Genomic DNA, 17,814 nt, shown 5'->3' on the forward strand with positions numbered 1-17,814 from the left:
GGTAACCCTTCACAAAGGAAATTGTCAAAGCCTTTTCACTATTTCTGGACCATTTTTTGTCATTAAATTAATAAATAATCTCAGAAATAGAGCATCTGTCAGCTCAGGACCCTCCTCGCTAGCTGCTGTTTTTCCGATGTAGGCACGAGGATATGGCAGCTCATACAGCTCTGCACACTGTCGCACCACATGAAGGCCTGAGTTAGTGTTTGACTGAGACATATTTCCAGACGGCGGCCTGCACTGTGGCAGGAGATGAGGAACACGCTACAAGCGTCCTCGCTCATGCTGCCAGCCCTTAAGCCTTTCATAATCGCCCAGGAATTATGCACATCCCGGTTAAAGCGTTGGTAGGATGAATTATGGCTGTGGTTGTTTCCCCGAGAAGTCTGCCAAAAAATATGATTTAGTTCGATCACACGTCTGGGGTCTGAGGCTTCCTCCGACACTGTTCAAACACACGTCTTTATTCTGAAGGCAACGGAATGTGAAGGGTGCCGAGTGAAAAAGCCCTCACCTAACAGCGACATTTCCAACATGGCAACCGTGACAGCAGTGTTATTGGTCATCTCCACAGACGGAAATAACGGGAGAAAATCTTCCTTTTCATTATTGTTTATTGCATTAACAGCGTCTCAACATAGCCTGAAGAGTGTGTAGTAACAGCGACATTTTCACTTAAAAAACAAAATGTTTTAATAGATAGGGCAGTTTTTGTAGTGAATATGTATACATTCAGCTTTACAACTTAAAAATGACCATCAACTGCTAAACTACACAAAATGTACACAAAAATGAATATTTCATATCTCTCAACAAAAAAAGCCAGACATAACAATATGCATTAATATAACAATATTAAAACAATTTTGTGTTCAATAACAGTTGCTAAAATCTGAGGTGGCAAATCCAGAAAGTAAACCCCAGGTCTAGCTAGCGAGTTAGTTCCCTAGCTAGCTCCCATGGTGCGCGTTTACCTGCTAGGGAGCTAGCTAGCTAGCATCAGGGGCTAAAGCCAAACTGCAACAGGGCTTTTATTTTCTGCACCTGGATTTGCCACCTCTGACTATTTACTACTTTATTTTTTAGTTAATCTAATTTGACAAGACAGGCCTACACACACACAAAAAAAAGGCAAGGCAGTTCCACATGCAAGTAAAAAAAAAAAAATCCCATTTGTGATCAGACATTGTAGTGTGCTATCCATGTCACTTTCACAATCCCTGTATTAAAAGATCAGACACTCTGAACTACCGTACATTTCCCAGATTCAGCACCAGCACTACTGCTAAATCCATTAGCAACGCAGGGCACTGAGCACAGCCTCTTTTTTTTTTTTTACTCTTCAAATTTAGGCAACACTTTCTGGACTGTTTAATATTGAACACTTTTCCTTCATCATGACACAATACAGTGCTGTTAGTGATATCACTGATATTATCTGTCTGAATGAGGGCGCGCCAGAGTGTCTCACGCTCTATTGAAGTGCCACATTGGACTCGAGGCGTTCCCCTCATTGGTGCTGGGTGGAAAGCTTTTTGCTGGTGCCGATCCATTTGATTCATCCACTCATCAAAAAAAAAAAAAGCATTAAAGTCAAAGTCAATAAAAGTGGTAAAATGTCATCCAAAACACTTGCTAAGTCTATTATATTTGGAGCAAATGAGGCAGTTGTGTAGGTGGAATCCAAGCCGTTAGCAGAGTGTTGCGAGGTGGTTTGGCATTATAGAACATCTGCATAAGCATATACTGTATAATATACTAAGGACAAAAACAAAAGTCTTGGAACATCTCTCTCCATCAGCGAGTTAATAAAGGGGCTTTCTTGCATCCTTGCCCATAAATGCACAGTTTACTAAGACATTTTGAACACTTATATACTTCCAGGTCCATTTCTGTTCCAGCATGACTGCAACTCCAGTTCAACAAGTAAGATCCTTGAGCCTGGATGAGTTCCAACCCATCAAGAGGACTGGAAGTTGTTTTAAGAACAGAGGTGTGGCAAATCCAGGTCCAGAAAGTAAACACCTGCCACAGTTTGGCTTTAGCCCCAGGTGCTCGCTAGCTAGCTACCTCCCTCCCTCCCTAGCTAGCTCCCCGGGTGCTTGTTTATCTGCTAGGGAGCTAGCTAGCACGAGGGGCTACAGACCCAGGTTCTAGCTAGCTAGCTCCGCTGGTGGTTGTTTATCTGCTAGGGAGCTAGCTAGCACAAGGGGCTAAAGCCCCAGGCGCTAGCTAGCGAGCTCCCTAGCTAGCTCCCCGGTGTCTGTTTACCTGCTAGCTAGCTAGCTAGCTCCGCTGGTGCTTGTTTACTTGCTAGGGAGCTAGCTACTGAAGAGGGTCTTCTGCCCAGATTTAGTCATAACTGTTTTAATTTTCCTTATTTTCTCAGTAAAGCTTTGAGAGTGTTATCGCAATTTCTGCCAAGTGTCTGTAATCAATGATGTTTTTAAAGTCTTATCGTCATGACTGGGACCTCATCTATTTCCACAACAATAGGCCATTGTCTGTGGTTGAAGTGTCTGTAATCAATGATGTTTTTAAAGTCTTATCTCATGTCCGGTGAACTCCAGGTGGGCTGTTTGGTGGGGGCTTTGTGGTACCGCCCTTCAAGATAGTATAAGAAGGTTGAAGTGTCTGTAATCGGGGCACTTGCGAGAGGCTGCAGCCATTGTCTGTAAACTCGCTTGTGTCCGGAATATTCTGTAAAAATAAAACCTTCGAAAGAACTGTTCACCGATCTCTAGCCTGTATTCAGATAATCAACATTCTCTCTACCTGAAAGAAGAAGGTGTTCTTCCTTACACTAGCTAGCTAGCACGAGGGGCTAAAGCCAAACTGTGGTAGGGGTTTTTACTTTCTGGATCTGCATTTGTCATTTCTGCTTAAGAAGAAAGGTAGTGTTTGTCTATGTGTAATCCCAAATCCTTTCGTCCTTACACCAAAGCGTCTATATCTGCTCAGATACAGATAAGACAGCTCAACATACGCCTTCAACAACAAAAAACACACTTGGGTCAATATAATTATAGGAACCGCATTATTACACTTTGGTTTAATTGGTTAGATTTGTACAGAGCCCCTAAAGTGACATTTCATTTCCTTCCATGTCCGTTTAGGGGCTTTCTTGACTTGCCTCCTTTTGAGGAAAGGGAAAAAAAAGTTGCAGAGAGTAAACTGACAAATGGTGATTCATTCCAAAGTCCTGCAACTCGCCGAACGCCAATTCAAAAAAGAAGCAAGCCCAAAACACCACACATCCTATGTTGTTGAGATCAAGGCTGAGCGGCTTTTGCATTTCAAGCGCACCTTTATAAAGAACATGTGCAAACGTAACGCCCGTGTGAACAACAGGCAGGAGGGTTGGATGATCCAGCCGCAGTCTGGGTACTCGGCTTATGACTACACAACAAGTGAGGGGGGGAGGAAGAGGACGGAAGCGTGTTGGGTATTCACACGTGTATGTCAGAAAATCGTGCGTCGTCTAGAGCAGCGAGCAGTATCCGCCGCAGCTGCCGCCTCCCGCGTCCTCGTCGGTGAGCTGCACTGCTCTGCCGTGGCTCTCGCTCTGCCACAATCCTGGACTCTGGATGATCTTCTCCACTAGCTCTTCAAATGCGCACTGAACGCCATCGCGGGTTTTTGCGCTCGACTCTGTGAGGACACGGTTGAAAATGAGAGTATATGGTAAACGCGTGAACTCTTTCAAGGACAAGGGAAAAAAGTCCACCGTTTGATTTATAAATAGACAAAATTCCTCTTAGGGTATTCGAGAGTGATTTGAAAAAGCAGTTTTCCCTCTTGTAACGTGCCCAGTGGCTCTTCAGAGAGGAGGGAATCCTCCTGGCTTACCTATAAAAAGCATGGAATGTTTTCTTGCAAACTTCAGCCCTTCGGCCCTGTCTAGCTCGTGGTTTTCCTGAAACAAAGAAGTAGTAATGGCTTATTTGAGGTCTGCCGGGCGGAGCTGTCAACTTCTGTGAGCATCTGAGGGCATGCAGGAAAAGGGAGTTTGTTTTTTTTTTTATATTTTTTTTTTTGCAAAGAAGAGGATACAATACCGCCAGATATTACAAAATCACATTTGTACTCTGCATTCAGTTAAACAATTCTAACGATAATGTCTGCTCGGACTTCATTAATAAGTTACTAAGGATACTAAGGACAAAAGTGGGGTTACGAAAAACACACAAACATTTCAAATGACATTAAATCTATGACATACAAAATCATATACCGTAATGATAAAATGAAGAAACTGTGTTTTTGGCACATTTTAATATCAAAAACCGTTACACCATTTTTAAAGGATCTTAATAAAACTGAGACCTTTTTGTGAGATAAATCTAATATATCACACCAATTCCGCCACTGAGATATATATATATAAAAAAAAAACAAGACCAAAGAACCAGAAACGTACTCACCTTATCTATTTTGTTTCCAACAAGCATTTTCACCAGATCATTCCTTGTACAGTATGTCTCCAGCTCATTGAGCCAGTTTTCCAGTTTGGTAAAAGTTTCTCGTCTAGTGACGTCATACACTGGGTCGAACCAAACAAACAGAGGCATGCTGACAAATTAACGTACGCAATTGAAGGTCTTCTCATGTCACACATTTGGTTCATTATTTACTTTAAGTGAAACATTGTATGGATGATTAAAAAAGGAGAACAGCTTAACATGTTAAACATGATGTATTTTATGTTCCCCCTTACAATCACGGGTGAATACTTCAGCAAATTCAAATCGACGTTGCAATGTATCGCAATATTGAAATTACAATATTGAGTGGGGGAGGGAGAAAAAAATAAATAAATCACACTTCGAATATTTTTCCAAAATCATACAGCCCTAATAGGAATGTACCAATGAAGCAAAAAGGAAACATGTAAGCAATGAGGGCTGCTGCTTGATGATGGCTTACCTAGGATGACTCCTTGTGCACCGCGGTAGTAACTGGGTGTCAGGGTTCGGAAACGCTCCTGCCCAGCAGTGTCCTGCAACATAAAACCATCTCTTATTTGAGGGAGGACAAAAAATAAAAGCTGCAAAAGCGGCTCAAAGCTGGACAATAAGAAGAGAAGTGCCAGGATTAGGTAAAATGGCCTCTGTGTCACATGAGCGCCATCTTCTGGACACTGCATGGAACTGCATGAGCGCAGTGCTGAAAAGCTGTTTACAATACAATATTCTTGATTGACTGAATTATGGCACACGTACCCATATTGCCAGCTTTGCCTTATTTCCATCGACACTGATGGTCTTCACTTTGAAGTCAACACCTGTAACAAAAAAAATATAGATAGGAGAATCTGAAGAAATAAAGTCTGGATAGGCGAGACAACAACATCTGTCTGCAGTCCATTAGGATGGCTCGGTTATTGTTGCGGACACGTGAAGGACAGCATATCTATGACACATATTTTTGACCTCGGAAAAGTCTCTCCATTTTAATTGGCCTCGTAATGTGACTGTTATTTTTTCCAGGAAGCAGACTCCGGAGCTATCAAGCCATTTCACGAACACTAAACGTTATACAACGCAAAAAGATGGCAAATGATTGTCTCGTCCTTTTCCGTACACACTGGTGAGCAGCTGCTATAATAATCTGCCATCACTCATTTATAGCGTCATCTGAATGGTAGGTCGGCGAGTGCCGCAGCGAACTGCTTAACAAAACACCATCGAGATTTGTGTCAACAAGGATTGAGAAAGTGAGCGGCCGTATTGCTCCAGGTGGTATTAATACTTTGGTTGAAAAAGAGTGACAACAGATTAAAAGTGATTTTCTTTGAATCTTAAATCAACAAAGGAGGCTTGACATCTGTTTGTCAAAGAATCCCAGCTGGCCAAGTTAAACAGTAGCCACGCAAGCCTTGACCTTGGAAAATATTTTCAAGTAGGTTTTTTGTTTTGTTTTGTTTTTTGTATGTCTTTGAAAAGATTTGGGTTGTTGATTGAATCCTAGAAATTCAACACACAGCCCTACCAGTCAGGAAAGACAGTCAAACTCTGGGATAAATCCCTGTATTTCTTTGTGACAAACTAATCTCAGCTGGATGACTTCTTGCACCGCTTCTGCTTTACTTATATTTCATATATTTAGTTTTATCTTCATTACATGAGCTCATCCGTATTACTCACCTATTGTAGCTGTTTGCTCTGGGTCAAATGTGTCATCTGTGAATCTGAGGAGGAGGCTGCGGATGAGATACACAGACTTACTTGACAAACTAGACAAAGTGCAATTTCTGCAAAAATTGCATGGGAATCCTGAAAAGCTGAAAGCTAAGATTTCAATGTATGTGCTTAAATCATTTCAGTGAAATTATAAGTTGGTATACATGTATATCACTTAGCATAATGGCCATGGATATATTTGCAAAGTACAGTCGGAGGTGGGATTCGAACGTGCGACCTCCTGGTTACTGGACAATGCGCTTTACCAATTGCGCCACTGAACAGTATTAGACAACTGATAATGATAAGTTGTATGTATGGAAGTGGGCGAGGAAAGTTGGACATGTCAGTCCCATTTAAAATGAATGGAGAAAAGTTGATATTTAATTCTAAATTGTGGGAAAACAGTAAGTAATGTGGAATCAGATGATATATTCCCAGGAAGGCGTTGAACGGTGTAAATCGTATGTATTAAGTGGAGGAGTTATTGCACGGCGAAGTGTGGAAAATAAAAATCAGAATAACATATCCTACAATAACTTCATGCTGATATAGCATTAAACAAGCTAGCTCATTTGAATGCTATGTGCTTAACTTGCCCAATAGCAAGATGACATCATTGCCAGGTTGGAAGAGTCAGTAGGACAGAGTTCATTCTTAACTACATGTGATTATGTGCAAATGTCTTACCCACACATTGACAGTGAGGCAAAGTTCACTGAAAAGTTGACCTTTTAGCACTAAAAATGCATCATGCCCAAGTCATTTTCTGATAAATGCAAGCAAGCCGTTACTGAGCCAAAATCTCCCCTGATGAGGTAAAGACTATCAAATGAAATCAAAGTTACACCATCCAAAACCTTCTTTTGTATAATAATAGAAAATTGCTCTCTGGAAACACTGCCCTTGGCGCCGATGATGCACTTAAGGGTATTGTACGGCACATTGGTAGATTTGGCCACAAAATCATCAGTTTTCTGGAAATACAAACAAACATGCGTGTTGCATGGTGTTGGCATTTACTCTGATTGTTTAGCCATACCTGCAATCACAGGAAGAAAACTGGTGGCAATGCCAGAAAAAAGGGCATTCATTTGTAAATTTCCTTAGCTATAGACAGTGCCAATAAACTGAAGGTAAGAAAAAAACAAAATGGGATTTCTGTCAATGCTCTGGAAGCATTTACGACTAGCTTTGGCTGATATTAAGAATGAAGTTTAGAAGAAACAATTAAGACTATTTACTGGGGTTATTTTATTTTGGCTGACTCAGACTTAAAAAAAGAAAAGAAAAGAAAAACAGCAAAATGCCAATAACATGCATGTTTTTTTGTATTACTTGCCAACCTCACCTGTTAATGGCAAGCATATGCAACCCAACTAAAATAAAGAAAATAAGCCAATATATATTATAATAATCAGTAGTGACGTATACAAAAGCAACATATACGTCACTATTGATTATTCTCTCACTTGTTTCGAAACGACCTCCGGTTTCAATGACTGTCACATTTCTGATGAATTCGAACTCAATATCTGCCAGCGATGATGTCACCATCTTATCTTGCTGGCCAGCTAGCTAACGTGTTTTTAAAAATCCTAACCCTGCATTAAAATACTTGTCATGACAGTACTGCCGTAATGTTCATCCAGATAAGACTGCTAAACACAGCATCGACTTTAACACGCTTGTTTTAACCTTATATTAATGTGTGGCTCGCTGACGCGCTTGCTAGCCAGCGTTAGCAGTTAGCAACGACAACAATTCACTCCCTGGTTATCTAACTAAGTTACCTGGATTTCCCGACACCACTTTCTCCGATGATTAGTATTTTCAACGTTGTCAGAATGTCCTCTTCCATTGCCTCCAATAGGCAAACTGTCCGTCTATACAGAACAACGCAACCGACCGTTTAAACAGTATTTCCGAATAGCTAGCATTCCTGTTTACTGTTTTGGGTGGGCTGAGTTTGACACTGACACCAGCGTCCAACAAGCCAACAGTTTCCGGTTAGACGTATTTGAGTTTCCGGTTTTCAAGCTAATTTACTGCTAGCTAATTTATGTGACCAAATGATCACACACACAAAATCGACATGTTCTCACATAATAGAAAATAAAACAATAATGTACATATAGTTTTATGAAAAGGTGTAATAGTAAATGTAAAACCTTTATTTATACATATATAGAAAATAATATATTAAAATTATTGCACTCCACAAACAAAGAAAGCAAGTAAAACTTTATATTTATGTGAGCTTTGTAATATAATTTTGTAGAAGTTTCTTATCCCGTGTATTTGGCTCCCACTGGCTGTTACACTGTTTTGTACTATTGTTTGTTAAATAAAATATTAAAAATAAAAAATAAATTAAAAAAATCCAACCATTTCCGGCAAGACGTAATTGAGCTTTCGGTTTGTGAGCCCTGATACGAATGTATCAATAAAGATCAAACTATTTCTTCCACAAATAGAAAATAAAATCTTCATATATTTTATCAATAAATGTAATTATAACGGTAAAAATCATAATTTACACGCATAGAAAATAATAAACATATATATTTTTACATAGCCTACCTGTATTCTGCACTTACGTGTCACGACTTGTCATCCCCCCACCCCCACACACACCCAAGGCCAACAATAAGAAATATACATCAACACTGTTTTGAGAGTTTATTTAATAAATAAGTCATTACAGCATTGGGAGAGAACATGGTGATCGAAATAAAAGGCACTTTTCAAACAATACTGTAAAGGCGTGTGTGTGATGCTTCTGAGGCATTAAGGTGAATGATGTTAAAATAGTATTGCAAAACAAAACAAAAACAAAGTACGGCTGATAATCAAGTCAATAAAATAAGATTCTATTTTTATTTCTTTGGCGTACTTCGAAAAAACAGGAAAGGACCTGAGAATAAATAAGTTTCTTATTGGTAAATCAGATCTATTACAATTTGATGCTTTTATAAAAACAGAAATCCTTTGACTCAACATGGCTATCATTTCATAATTTTACAAGTGGTATACAGTCCATTTGTGATTGCATATCAACTGCACAAATGACAGTTGATATTAAACATGTCCATTGTGGTTTAATTCCTTCAAAGTATGAAAAACTTGTGAGTGCAACAAAATGTCATTATTTGTGAGCTGCAGTCCAAACTTCATTTACAAATATTCATTCACCTTCGCAACATGAAAACTGAGCAAAAATGTTAAACTAAAGAATTAAAATGCTTTCTTTTTTTTTATACACATAATGTGCTGCTATGGCTGATGATTTTCGTAAATATCAAAAGCACCTCAGATCTTGTCACAGAGAAAGACACCACAGACAAACAGTCAGTGCAGAAAGACACAAGCTGGGAGCACACACAAATTTAAGAAGCTGAATATTTCTGCAACATAAATTATTATTGATGATAATCTGCTGGTAAAACAAGTGAAATGATATGCCCGCACCAGACCTTTGGCAGGATAGAAAAACAACTGAAATCCATAAACCTTCAAGAAATATGAATTTGAAAAGTATATACACATACTGTACATCTAAAATACAACAAAAGCATATAAATATGTGTTAGTAAAAATACAGACGCATGTGCATTGTAATGACGAAGCAACAAAATAATCCTCCTCAGAAGCCAACAAACCTACAACAAATGCTAACCATGTCAAATTCTTGTTCATCATTTGCCTTCATATTTGGGATTGACCACAGTCGTAACAGCACTTTTGTAGATAGGATTTTCACCCTGGAACATAAACAAAGCACAGCATGAATAAGAATTACGGATAATACAAAACATGTTTCAAAGCTCATAATCACGCAAACCGTTTGGCAACCATTGTTTTTTTTTTTTGTAATGTATTAATTTGCAGCGAACTCAAAACACAAGCATGCCTCTCTTTAAACGTATACTTACCGGAAAATGTCTTTTTGTAATTGTAGCCAGAAATGACACTTGATCCTCAAATCTTGTGCATCACAGCACACTCATGCACTTGCTAAGCTCATGTATTATTTAGGGTTTTGCAAACAGAGACAAAAAAAAAAGATGCTGAGAGACAGTGCGCACACAAACAACCCATGCAGGAAAGGAAAGTGGAAAGAATACAAACTTAAAGGACGGCAGCTCTACGTCCATAGTTTGGATTCTGGAACTGATTGATAGGACTCTTGTATATGGGGTTGTCTTGCTACAGATAGAGAATGAGCACAGAAAGATTTCAACAGAGGGGGACGAACAATAAGACGGAAACTGAGAAAAGGCAAGAATGAAAACATAAAAGACGTACATAACACAGAAGGGCTCAGAGTGAAAGTGAACACTACTTATATTGTGCCTGTGGAATTGAGGTAAGCAGCAACAGCTGCCCGTTTTTATCTATCTGAGGGGGCGGCCATTTTGCCACTTGCTGTCGACTGAAGATGACATCACAGTTGCTCAGGGCTGAGATAACAACCAATCATGGCTCACCTGTTTTCTGAAGCTGAGCCGTCATTGGTCGCTACCTGAGCTCTGAGCATATGGGAGGACATTTTCTGTTGACAGCAAGTGACAAAATGGCTGCCCGCTGAGATAGTGTTTTTTTTCTGCTTTAAGTGGAAGTCAACAATAAACATTTCTTGAGAATAATTTGTTATTCATGACCTCACTAGTCTAAACATGACATTCTGATTAATATTACATTTGTAGAATAGGAGTTATGAAGCAAAATCCATCCGTTTTTATCCATTTTAGGGGGAGCAAATGGGATGTCATTTTCTGTTGACATGACAGCAACTAACAAAATGGCATACACAAAAAAAAATAAAAAATACAGGTGGATTTTGCTGCTTAACTCATATTCCACAAACACAATATTAATAAGATTGCTGTGTTTAGACTAGTGGGGCTGCATATAAAATACTATTGTTGAAAAAAAATACCCCAATCCCACCACAAGGTGGAGGAAGAGACATACGTTTCATAAACTAGAGCAGTGGTTCTCAAATCGGGGTACCTGAAGGCACTCCAGGGGGTACGTGAGATTTTAAAATATATTTTAAAAGAATATGTAAATACAGAACAGTATGAATTCAAGAAACAAATTTTATGGCTATTCAATTTCAGCAACCTAAAAAAAAAACTCCCCCGCATACCAGAATGGTTTGACCCAACTTGTCATATGCCACCTAGAATTACCTGTCAATCACTTGAAAACTTTATTTAAAATGAAGTTACAATTTCTTTTTGAGAACAGAGCTTTACACTATGATCCCAAAAGATGACACCTAATGTTGATAATAGTCTGTATGTGCAAAATCTTTCTTTCTTTCTTTCTTTTAGGGGTGCACCGATCGATCGGCCAGCCAATTTATTGGCCCCGATTTCCTTAATTTTGGGTGATCGGTGATCGGCAGACCCCATAAAAATAAAGCGATCTTTTCCATCGCTCTCATCTCCGTCCTCAGAGGTCTGAAAAAGTCAGCTACTGTCCTCTTCTGCTGAGATGACGAATTGGCTTCTCATTTTTATTTGGGAGAACCCGTTTGCATTATTTCACAGCTACTGTTCAATGTTTTCCACTAAAACAAAACTGGAACACTGAAGGTGAATGCTCCATGTTATGGGAAAAAAATAGGGATCGGGGAGGAAAAAAAATCGGGATCGGCAGGTCAGACTTTTTAAAAGGTCGGGAATCGGCGATCGTCCAGAAAATTGTGATTGGTGCACCCCTAATTTATTTATTTGTTTGTTATCTCTTTTTAGTTCCAAATACTTCAAGAGACCACATAAATACAAATAGCGTTCCAAAGTTGAATAAATCAGACAATGATAGATGGCACATCACTCTGTTTGAATTTTTTTCTTTTTTTTCTTCAATTAGAAATGCATTACGCTGTTTAGGGGGTACGTCACTGAAAAAAAGTTGAGGCGCACTGAACTAGAGTTTTCATCACTCCACCACTTGGTGGAGCCCGATTACAGCTCATTGGGTCGTGCCTCAATCCTGTCATATTGATGTTGGCCAATGACTTTACACCAGGCAGGAAGTAGGGAAAGGAGGAGGCGCAGACACTCCCCGGAAAAAGCTTCGGCATAACATTCCCTAAAAAGTCCATGGAGCCTCCAACATTTTCCGTTTTATTTTGAGTGCTGGTCAAAGGCAACCTATTGGATCTGTTTCTCCAGATGAGGCTGAAGAAAAAGAACATGAGCCACTTCGTCGCAATATTAAACGGTCTGCAAAGCTCGTCTGCCGTTCAGAATAACACCAGCTTCACAAATGTGCCGTTTCAAGGCCAACATTGCACCACAGACTCTCCACACCTGTTTTCTGCATTGATAAGACTCGGGGAACTGTAATATCCCGCCAGCATCTCACACAGCTTCCAGAACCTCACCGTATCCCATTTGGCGTTCATCTTCTCCTTCTCAAATTTGGCAAACTCTCTTCTGTCGTGGATGATTGTCAGCAGCTTCCAGATGAGCAGCAGAGCCAAACCAATTAAGACGATGCCCGCGACTACACCCGCCACGATGGGTATGATATCGGGACCAGCGGGGCAGTCTGAAACACAGCGAAACAAATGTATCAAGGAGACTTTCAGGCAGTATGTAGAGCAACTTAAGAGTTATTTTTGGAATGCAATTGCCACAAAGCCTGAAGTGAACTTCAACCCCATATGACTTCCAACTTACCCAGAGTTTCAACCACATGGACCTCCTTTTCTGTATTGTTGTTGACAGCGTAGGTGTAATAGAACCAGCAGTCGTTGGCGTCCCTCTCCTTACAGTGCATCAAAGGATAAGAGGCGTCGTTCGGCTGAGGCAGCTTTTCCCTGGTCTTCACTTTGATCAAGTTGAAATAGCTGCAGTCGCGCTCGCACGTTTCCTTCAACTCGCCTGTGCCAAATGCCCGACACTGGACGCACTCCCTGAAGGAAACGTAGGTCACCACATGTGATGAGCAATGGTCTACTACGGAAGAGGATTAGGGCCAAAAGTAAATAGAAACTTAAACACGTAAATACCATAACTGTCTCTTATGACAGTTATGGGCATTGTCTCACTGTTTTCCAAAATTAAAAAAAAAATTAAACTTTCACATTTACTTATTTTATTGTCAAACAAATTTTTTATAAAATTAATAATTCAAAAAAGTATTAATTAATTATTATTAAGTAATTATTATTAATTACTTTTTTATGAATTATTATTCATTTAAATGATTTATTATGAATTATTAATTTAAAAATTAATAAATCAAACATTTTTAATAAATAGTTCCCTGAGATTAAAATGGTTTTATATTTACTTTTTATCGGCCGTCAGATATAAAAATAAAAAAAAAGGTCAATACCAATATTTGTGAAAATGCTCAATATTAGTGTTTATTGAACAATTTTTCTGACTTTTCAAGATGTAGAAGTTTTTTTTCCTAGACAATAGACATCCTTTTAAATTCATAAGAAAATTATCAGGGAGCTAGTCTTAAAAAGTTAAACGGAAACTTTAAAAAGTAAATACCATAACGCTCTCTTTTTTTTGCCAAAATAAAAAAATTAAAAAAATCTTAAACTTTCCCATTTCCTTATTTTAATGTCGAACAAAAACAAATGGTTAACTGAAAATGTAAATAAATAATTCCCTGAGATTAAAAAGGTTTAAATGTACTTTTTATCAGCAAACCGATTTTTTTTAAAAGGCCGCTACAGATATTCATCAAAACGCCCAATATCGGTGCCTTGAAATAAGGCCGGGTATCAGTACTCGCCCATCCTTATAAACAACTTGAAATTGCTGTGTTGTGTATTAAAGAGTGCCCTCCAAGTACTTCATTTCTGAAAGGTCAAACTTACTTGTGTTCAGTGCACACTCCTGGACAGGTAGGGCACGCTTCGCAGGTGGGACCCTGGAATTTGGGGTCTGTGCATTTGCAAGTGCCGCATTCGCACGTCCCTCTACCGTTGCAAATCTGCTTGTTGGTTGCTAGACACGTGCTGGTATCCAAGGAACAATCGCAGGCGCTCCCGGTCCACATGTTGTCACAGATGCACACTCTGCACTCACAACGTCCATGCCCTAAGGAACAAAAACAAAACACAAGAAGGGAAGATATTTAATCTTGCCTCAAAATTGAATTCCCAGTTCCATGATGTTGCTCACCTCCGCACAGTCTGTTTCCGGAGCGGTCGCAGTTAAAGTTGTCACACTCGCAGTACTGTCCGCTGTAGCGCTCCTCCGGATTCTCTCTCTTCTTGCACTCGCACGTGCCGCACACGCAGTCGCCGTTGTTGCTGCAGATGTCCGTGCCGTTGTCTTTGCGGCAGGTGCGGTCCATGTCCTCCGTGGCCACGTCGTTGCTGCTGCATTCGCACTGTTTGCCGACACGTCCGTCGTAACACCTGGGATGAAGGAGTTTGTGCCGTTTATGATGAACCAACCCCTTGTAGTGATCTCCGTACTTACTTGCAGGCTCCGCATTCATAGGTCCCATTCCCGAAGTGGCAGTCAACGCTGTTGGCGACGCCCTCTTTATGGCATTCACACTCACAGATGAAGTTGAGGGTAATTTCTACCTCCTCTGTAAAGCCCAAAGGTTTGATCTTGATTGTCTCAGGCTTCCCTTGCTTTGGACAGCCCTTAGATGTCACACTGATGGTAAATGTGACCTAAAATGAATAAATAAATAAATAAATACATAAAACAATAAATAAATAAATAATAAAATAAATAAATAATAAAATAAATAAATAAATAAAGAATAAAATAAATAAACACATAATAAAATAATACAAACATAAAATAAATAAAATAAATAAATCAATCAACACATAATAAAATAAAAATTAAAAAATTAAAATTAAAATTAAAATTAAAATTAAAAAATAAAAATAAAAATAAAAAAAAATAAAAAATAAAAAAAATAAAATAAAAATAAAAAAATAAAAATAAATAAAAAAAATCCAAATTCTATTCCTCACCTCATCTCCAATTGAAATATTGGAGCATTTCCGTCCATTTTCACCCTCAGTAATGACTCCGTTCTTACAGCGGGATGTGTACGCAATAGTCACTCCCTCTGGAAGCTTGCTGTTCTCGAGAATGACCTCAGACGAGAGCGACTGTCAAACAAAGAAGAGATAATAGCATGGATGGAGATTTTTTCCCCTGCAATGGAATGTCATCTGGTAGTTTTGTTTAGACAGAAGGCTTTACAAATGGCTTAACTGAGCATTAAATCAGAGAATTTAGGATCTGTCAGAATACAGTCTTTGGGATATTTCTTAGCTCAAAGATTAACAATAAATTTAGACTAGTAGAGCTGTATAGAACGTACTGTAAAAAAAATTTGGGATGGCCTTCCCGTTTAAGTAAAAAGGCTATAAAAAGTGGTTTGTGTGACCTACATACTGTATACTTTATACTTGTCTGTCATACTTACATTGTAAGCATCTATAATGAGGTTGATAACATTGCTTGAGTTGGCAGACAGGGTGCCCACTGCAGACTTTGGTATGAGATTTTTCAGCTCCTGGGGACACAACAGAAAGCTACATTTAATTTTTTTTTTTTTTTGTTTCAATAAACCTGTTAATCATAAGTGGGGTTTCCATCCACACATTTTTATTCTTTCAAGAAATGTGAAAATACTGAATGGAAATGCTAGAAATTAAAAAAAGGGCTCAAAATTCGCAAAAAAAGTTTTTACGCTCAGAGGGGGTGGATTTTGAAGCGTATCAAAAAAAGGAAAATGCTAATTTTGGCTATGGAAACAGGTTTTGGGAATAAACGCTGACAAGACCGGATACACGGCGCACGAACATTTGTCATCACAAAGCAATGGCTGACGATAAAGTCTCTTCTTTCATCAGAAAAACAAAGTATATTTCTATCCGTTTCCACTTAACAGCAACTCGCATTATAATATAGCTAAGTTTCATTATTATTCACAAATTTGTAAATATCCAGAAGGGGAAAGAGATTTTTGAAACATGGCCCTAGTTGATCTCTTATACTCTGCTGCCACCTCCTGGCTGTTTTTGCAATAACTAGCATTGCTTCAAGCACTCTTTTTAGTTCAGAGGCTGCATCAAAGCCTTCTAGCTCTCGCATAAAAAAAACATAAAAACATATAAATACGTCTTTGGGAGCATGGTGATATTTAAAATAGAACATATGTATACGTTTTTGGGCACAAATGAGTTAAATAAGCGAATATTAATGCAATTTTTTATGGAAAACAGCAAAGAAACACTACGGTTTATCAAGAATTACAAAAGCAAACTCATACGACGTCATCGCACAGCGCAGTTGCTTCCTGTTTTTCTTCTTCTTTTAAATTACATCCCTATCGTGTAAGCCGCCACCTACAGCGGCGGAGAACCCTATCAATGTTTGCAAAAGAAGAACGGGCATAAATCGAATGTCTGTTTTGCGCATTTTCAGTAAATTGGCTTAAAAAAAATCTAAACAATTGGATGGAAACCCCTCTATAGAGCATATAATCAAAATAAGCACCGAAGTACTGCACTATAGTTGTTTTTCGTATAGTTTGCATGGATACTATTGCATTACGAAAGTGCTATTGCTCCGAAGCCCACCGGAGCTTCTGTGGGGTTAGTCATTGAAAGAACCTTGGTCACACTCAGATCAGAAGTTATATGGCTGCACAGCAGATGGAAATCATCAGAGATTCAAGGAGGGACGTTGCCATTAATTTGTAACAGATGTCTCGGCCTAGTCGGATTTTTTAAATATTGTTGTTACATTTATTTATTTATACTCAGAAAGCTACACTGAACATCTTCCCAAACTGACACATACATGAGTAAACAAGAGTAGTAAGATTTACACTTCTGAATTCAATCTGTATCAGAAGTGAAAACTTAACATTTAGTTTACATGATTTATCTGGTTTGAAGTGAATAAATGTAATTCTAATTTTTACTAAAAAATATAAATTTCCTATGAGATCAGTGGCTCTTAACCTCGAACCTCAGGGGTTTGGTGAGACAGCCTCAGGGGTTCGGCGGAGGTCAAGACAGTAGACACACACCCCACTCAAATGATTCGTTATGATGCAGCCTGCTTGGCCTATCTGAATTTGGTGCGTTCAGTAGTCGACTTGTGGCTGTTATGAGGGTACGTCGTGTGATTTCTTTATTATTGTAATCCCTTCATACTACAAAAAAAGAAAAAAGAAAGTGGTCGGACGAATATGTGCATATCTAAATTTTCTCAATTCAAGGTTAAGAGAGCCACATTCGATGAAAAGGCTACTTTCCCTGTTCATTTTGTTCACATGTTAACATTTACCTATTTCTTGAATTTGAAAAAATATATTAGGGGTGCCAAACAATTAAAATTGTTAATCGTAATTAATCGCATAACTTCAATAGTTAACTAATAATTATTTGTAAATTTAAAATATGTTCTAAATGTACAATAAAACGTACATACTCGTTTACATAAAAGTGGGAAAAATGTAAAAAAAAAAGAAATAATGAAAAAATGAATAAACTATTGGAAATATGACTGCATCTTTTAGTCATTGATACAGTAATTTCAGAATAATTCATAACATTGAGTTAAAATTAAAACGATGTACTATACTGTAAAAAAACAGT

The 17,814-nt window shown here is 38.5% G+C and overlaps 2 protein-coding genes across 2 annotated transcripts in view; both read right to left on the reverse strand.

The window, feature by feature from the left end:
* Positions 1 to 599: 599 nt before the first annotated feature.
* rab18a (RAB18A, member RAS oncogene family) lies at positions 600 to 8,178 on the reverse strand. The gene is made up of 7 exons (XM_077554511.1): positions 7,979 to 8,178; positions 6,150 to 6,205; positions 5,226 to 5,287; positions 4,930 to 5,002; positions 4,428 to 4,546; positions 3,853 to 3,919; positions 600 to 3,654 (listed from the first exon to the last, which is right to left on the reverse strand). The coding sequence occupies exons 1-7, from the start codon at positions 8,044 to 8,046 to the stop codon at positions 3,485 to 3,487; spliced, it is 615 nt and encodes a 204-aa protein (XP_077410637.1). The 5' UTR covers positions 8,047 to 8,178; the 3' UTR covers positions 600 to 3,484.
* A 676-nt stretch (positions 8,179 to 8,854) lies between these two features.
* Positions 8,855 to 17,814, reverse strand: part of itgb1a (integrin, beta 1a) — a 28,801-nt gene continuing 19,841 nt past the window's right edge. Inside the window, exons 9-16 of the mRNA XM_077554591.1 lie at positions 15,630 to 15,719; positions 15,169 to 15,309; positions 14,654 to 14,856; positions 14,351 to 14,589; positions 14,044 to 14,266; positions 12,884 to 13,119; positions 12,586 to 12,752; positions 8,855 to 9,949 (exon numbers count right to left, since the gene is read on the reverse strand). Coding sequence (XP_077410717.1) covers positions 9,884 to 9,949; positions 12,586 to 12,752; positions 12,884 to 13,119; positions 14,044 to 14,266; positions 14,351 to 14,589; positions 14,654 to 14,856; positions 15,169 to 15,309; positions 15,630 to 15,719 — 1,365 coding nt within the window. The 3' untranslated portion in view covers positions 8,855 to 9,883. The remainder of the gene's footprint in view (positions 9,950 to 12,585; positions 12,753 to 12,883; positions 13,120 to 14,043; positions 14,267 to 14,350; positions 14,590 to 14,653; positions 14,857 to 15,168; positions 15,310 to 15,629; positions 15,720 to 17,814) is intronic.

Source organism: Vanacampus margaritifer, chromosome 20, assembly GCF_051991255.1.
Source record: "Vanacampus margaritifer isolate UIUO_Vmar chromosome 20, RoL_Vmar_1.0, whole genome shotgun sequence".
NCBI classification, from domain to species: Eukaryota; Metazoa; Chordata; class Actinopteri; order Syngnathiformes; family Syngnathidae; genus Vanacampus; species Vanacampus margaritifer.

Coding starts and splice junctions, on each gene's coding strand:
- rab18a (XM_077554511.1), bottom strand. CDS start 8,046: ATGGAAGAGGACATTCTGACAACGTTGAAAATACTAATCATCGGAGAA. Junction 5,003..5,225: donor AGGCAAAGCTGGCAATATGG/GTACGTGTGCCA, acceptor TTTATGTTGCAG/GACACTGCTGGGCAGGAGCG. Junction 4,547..4,929: donor TGCACAAGGAGTCATCCTAG/GTAAGCCATCAT, acceptor GGTTCGACCCAG/TGTATGACGTCACTAGACGA.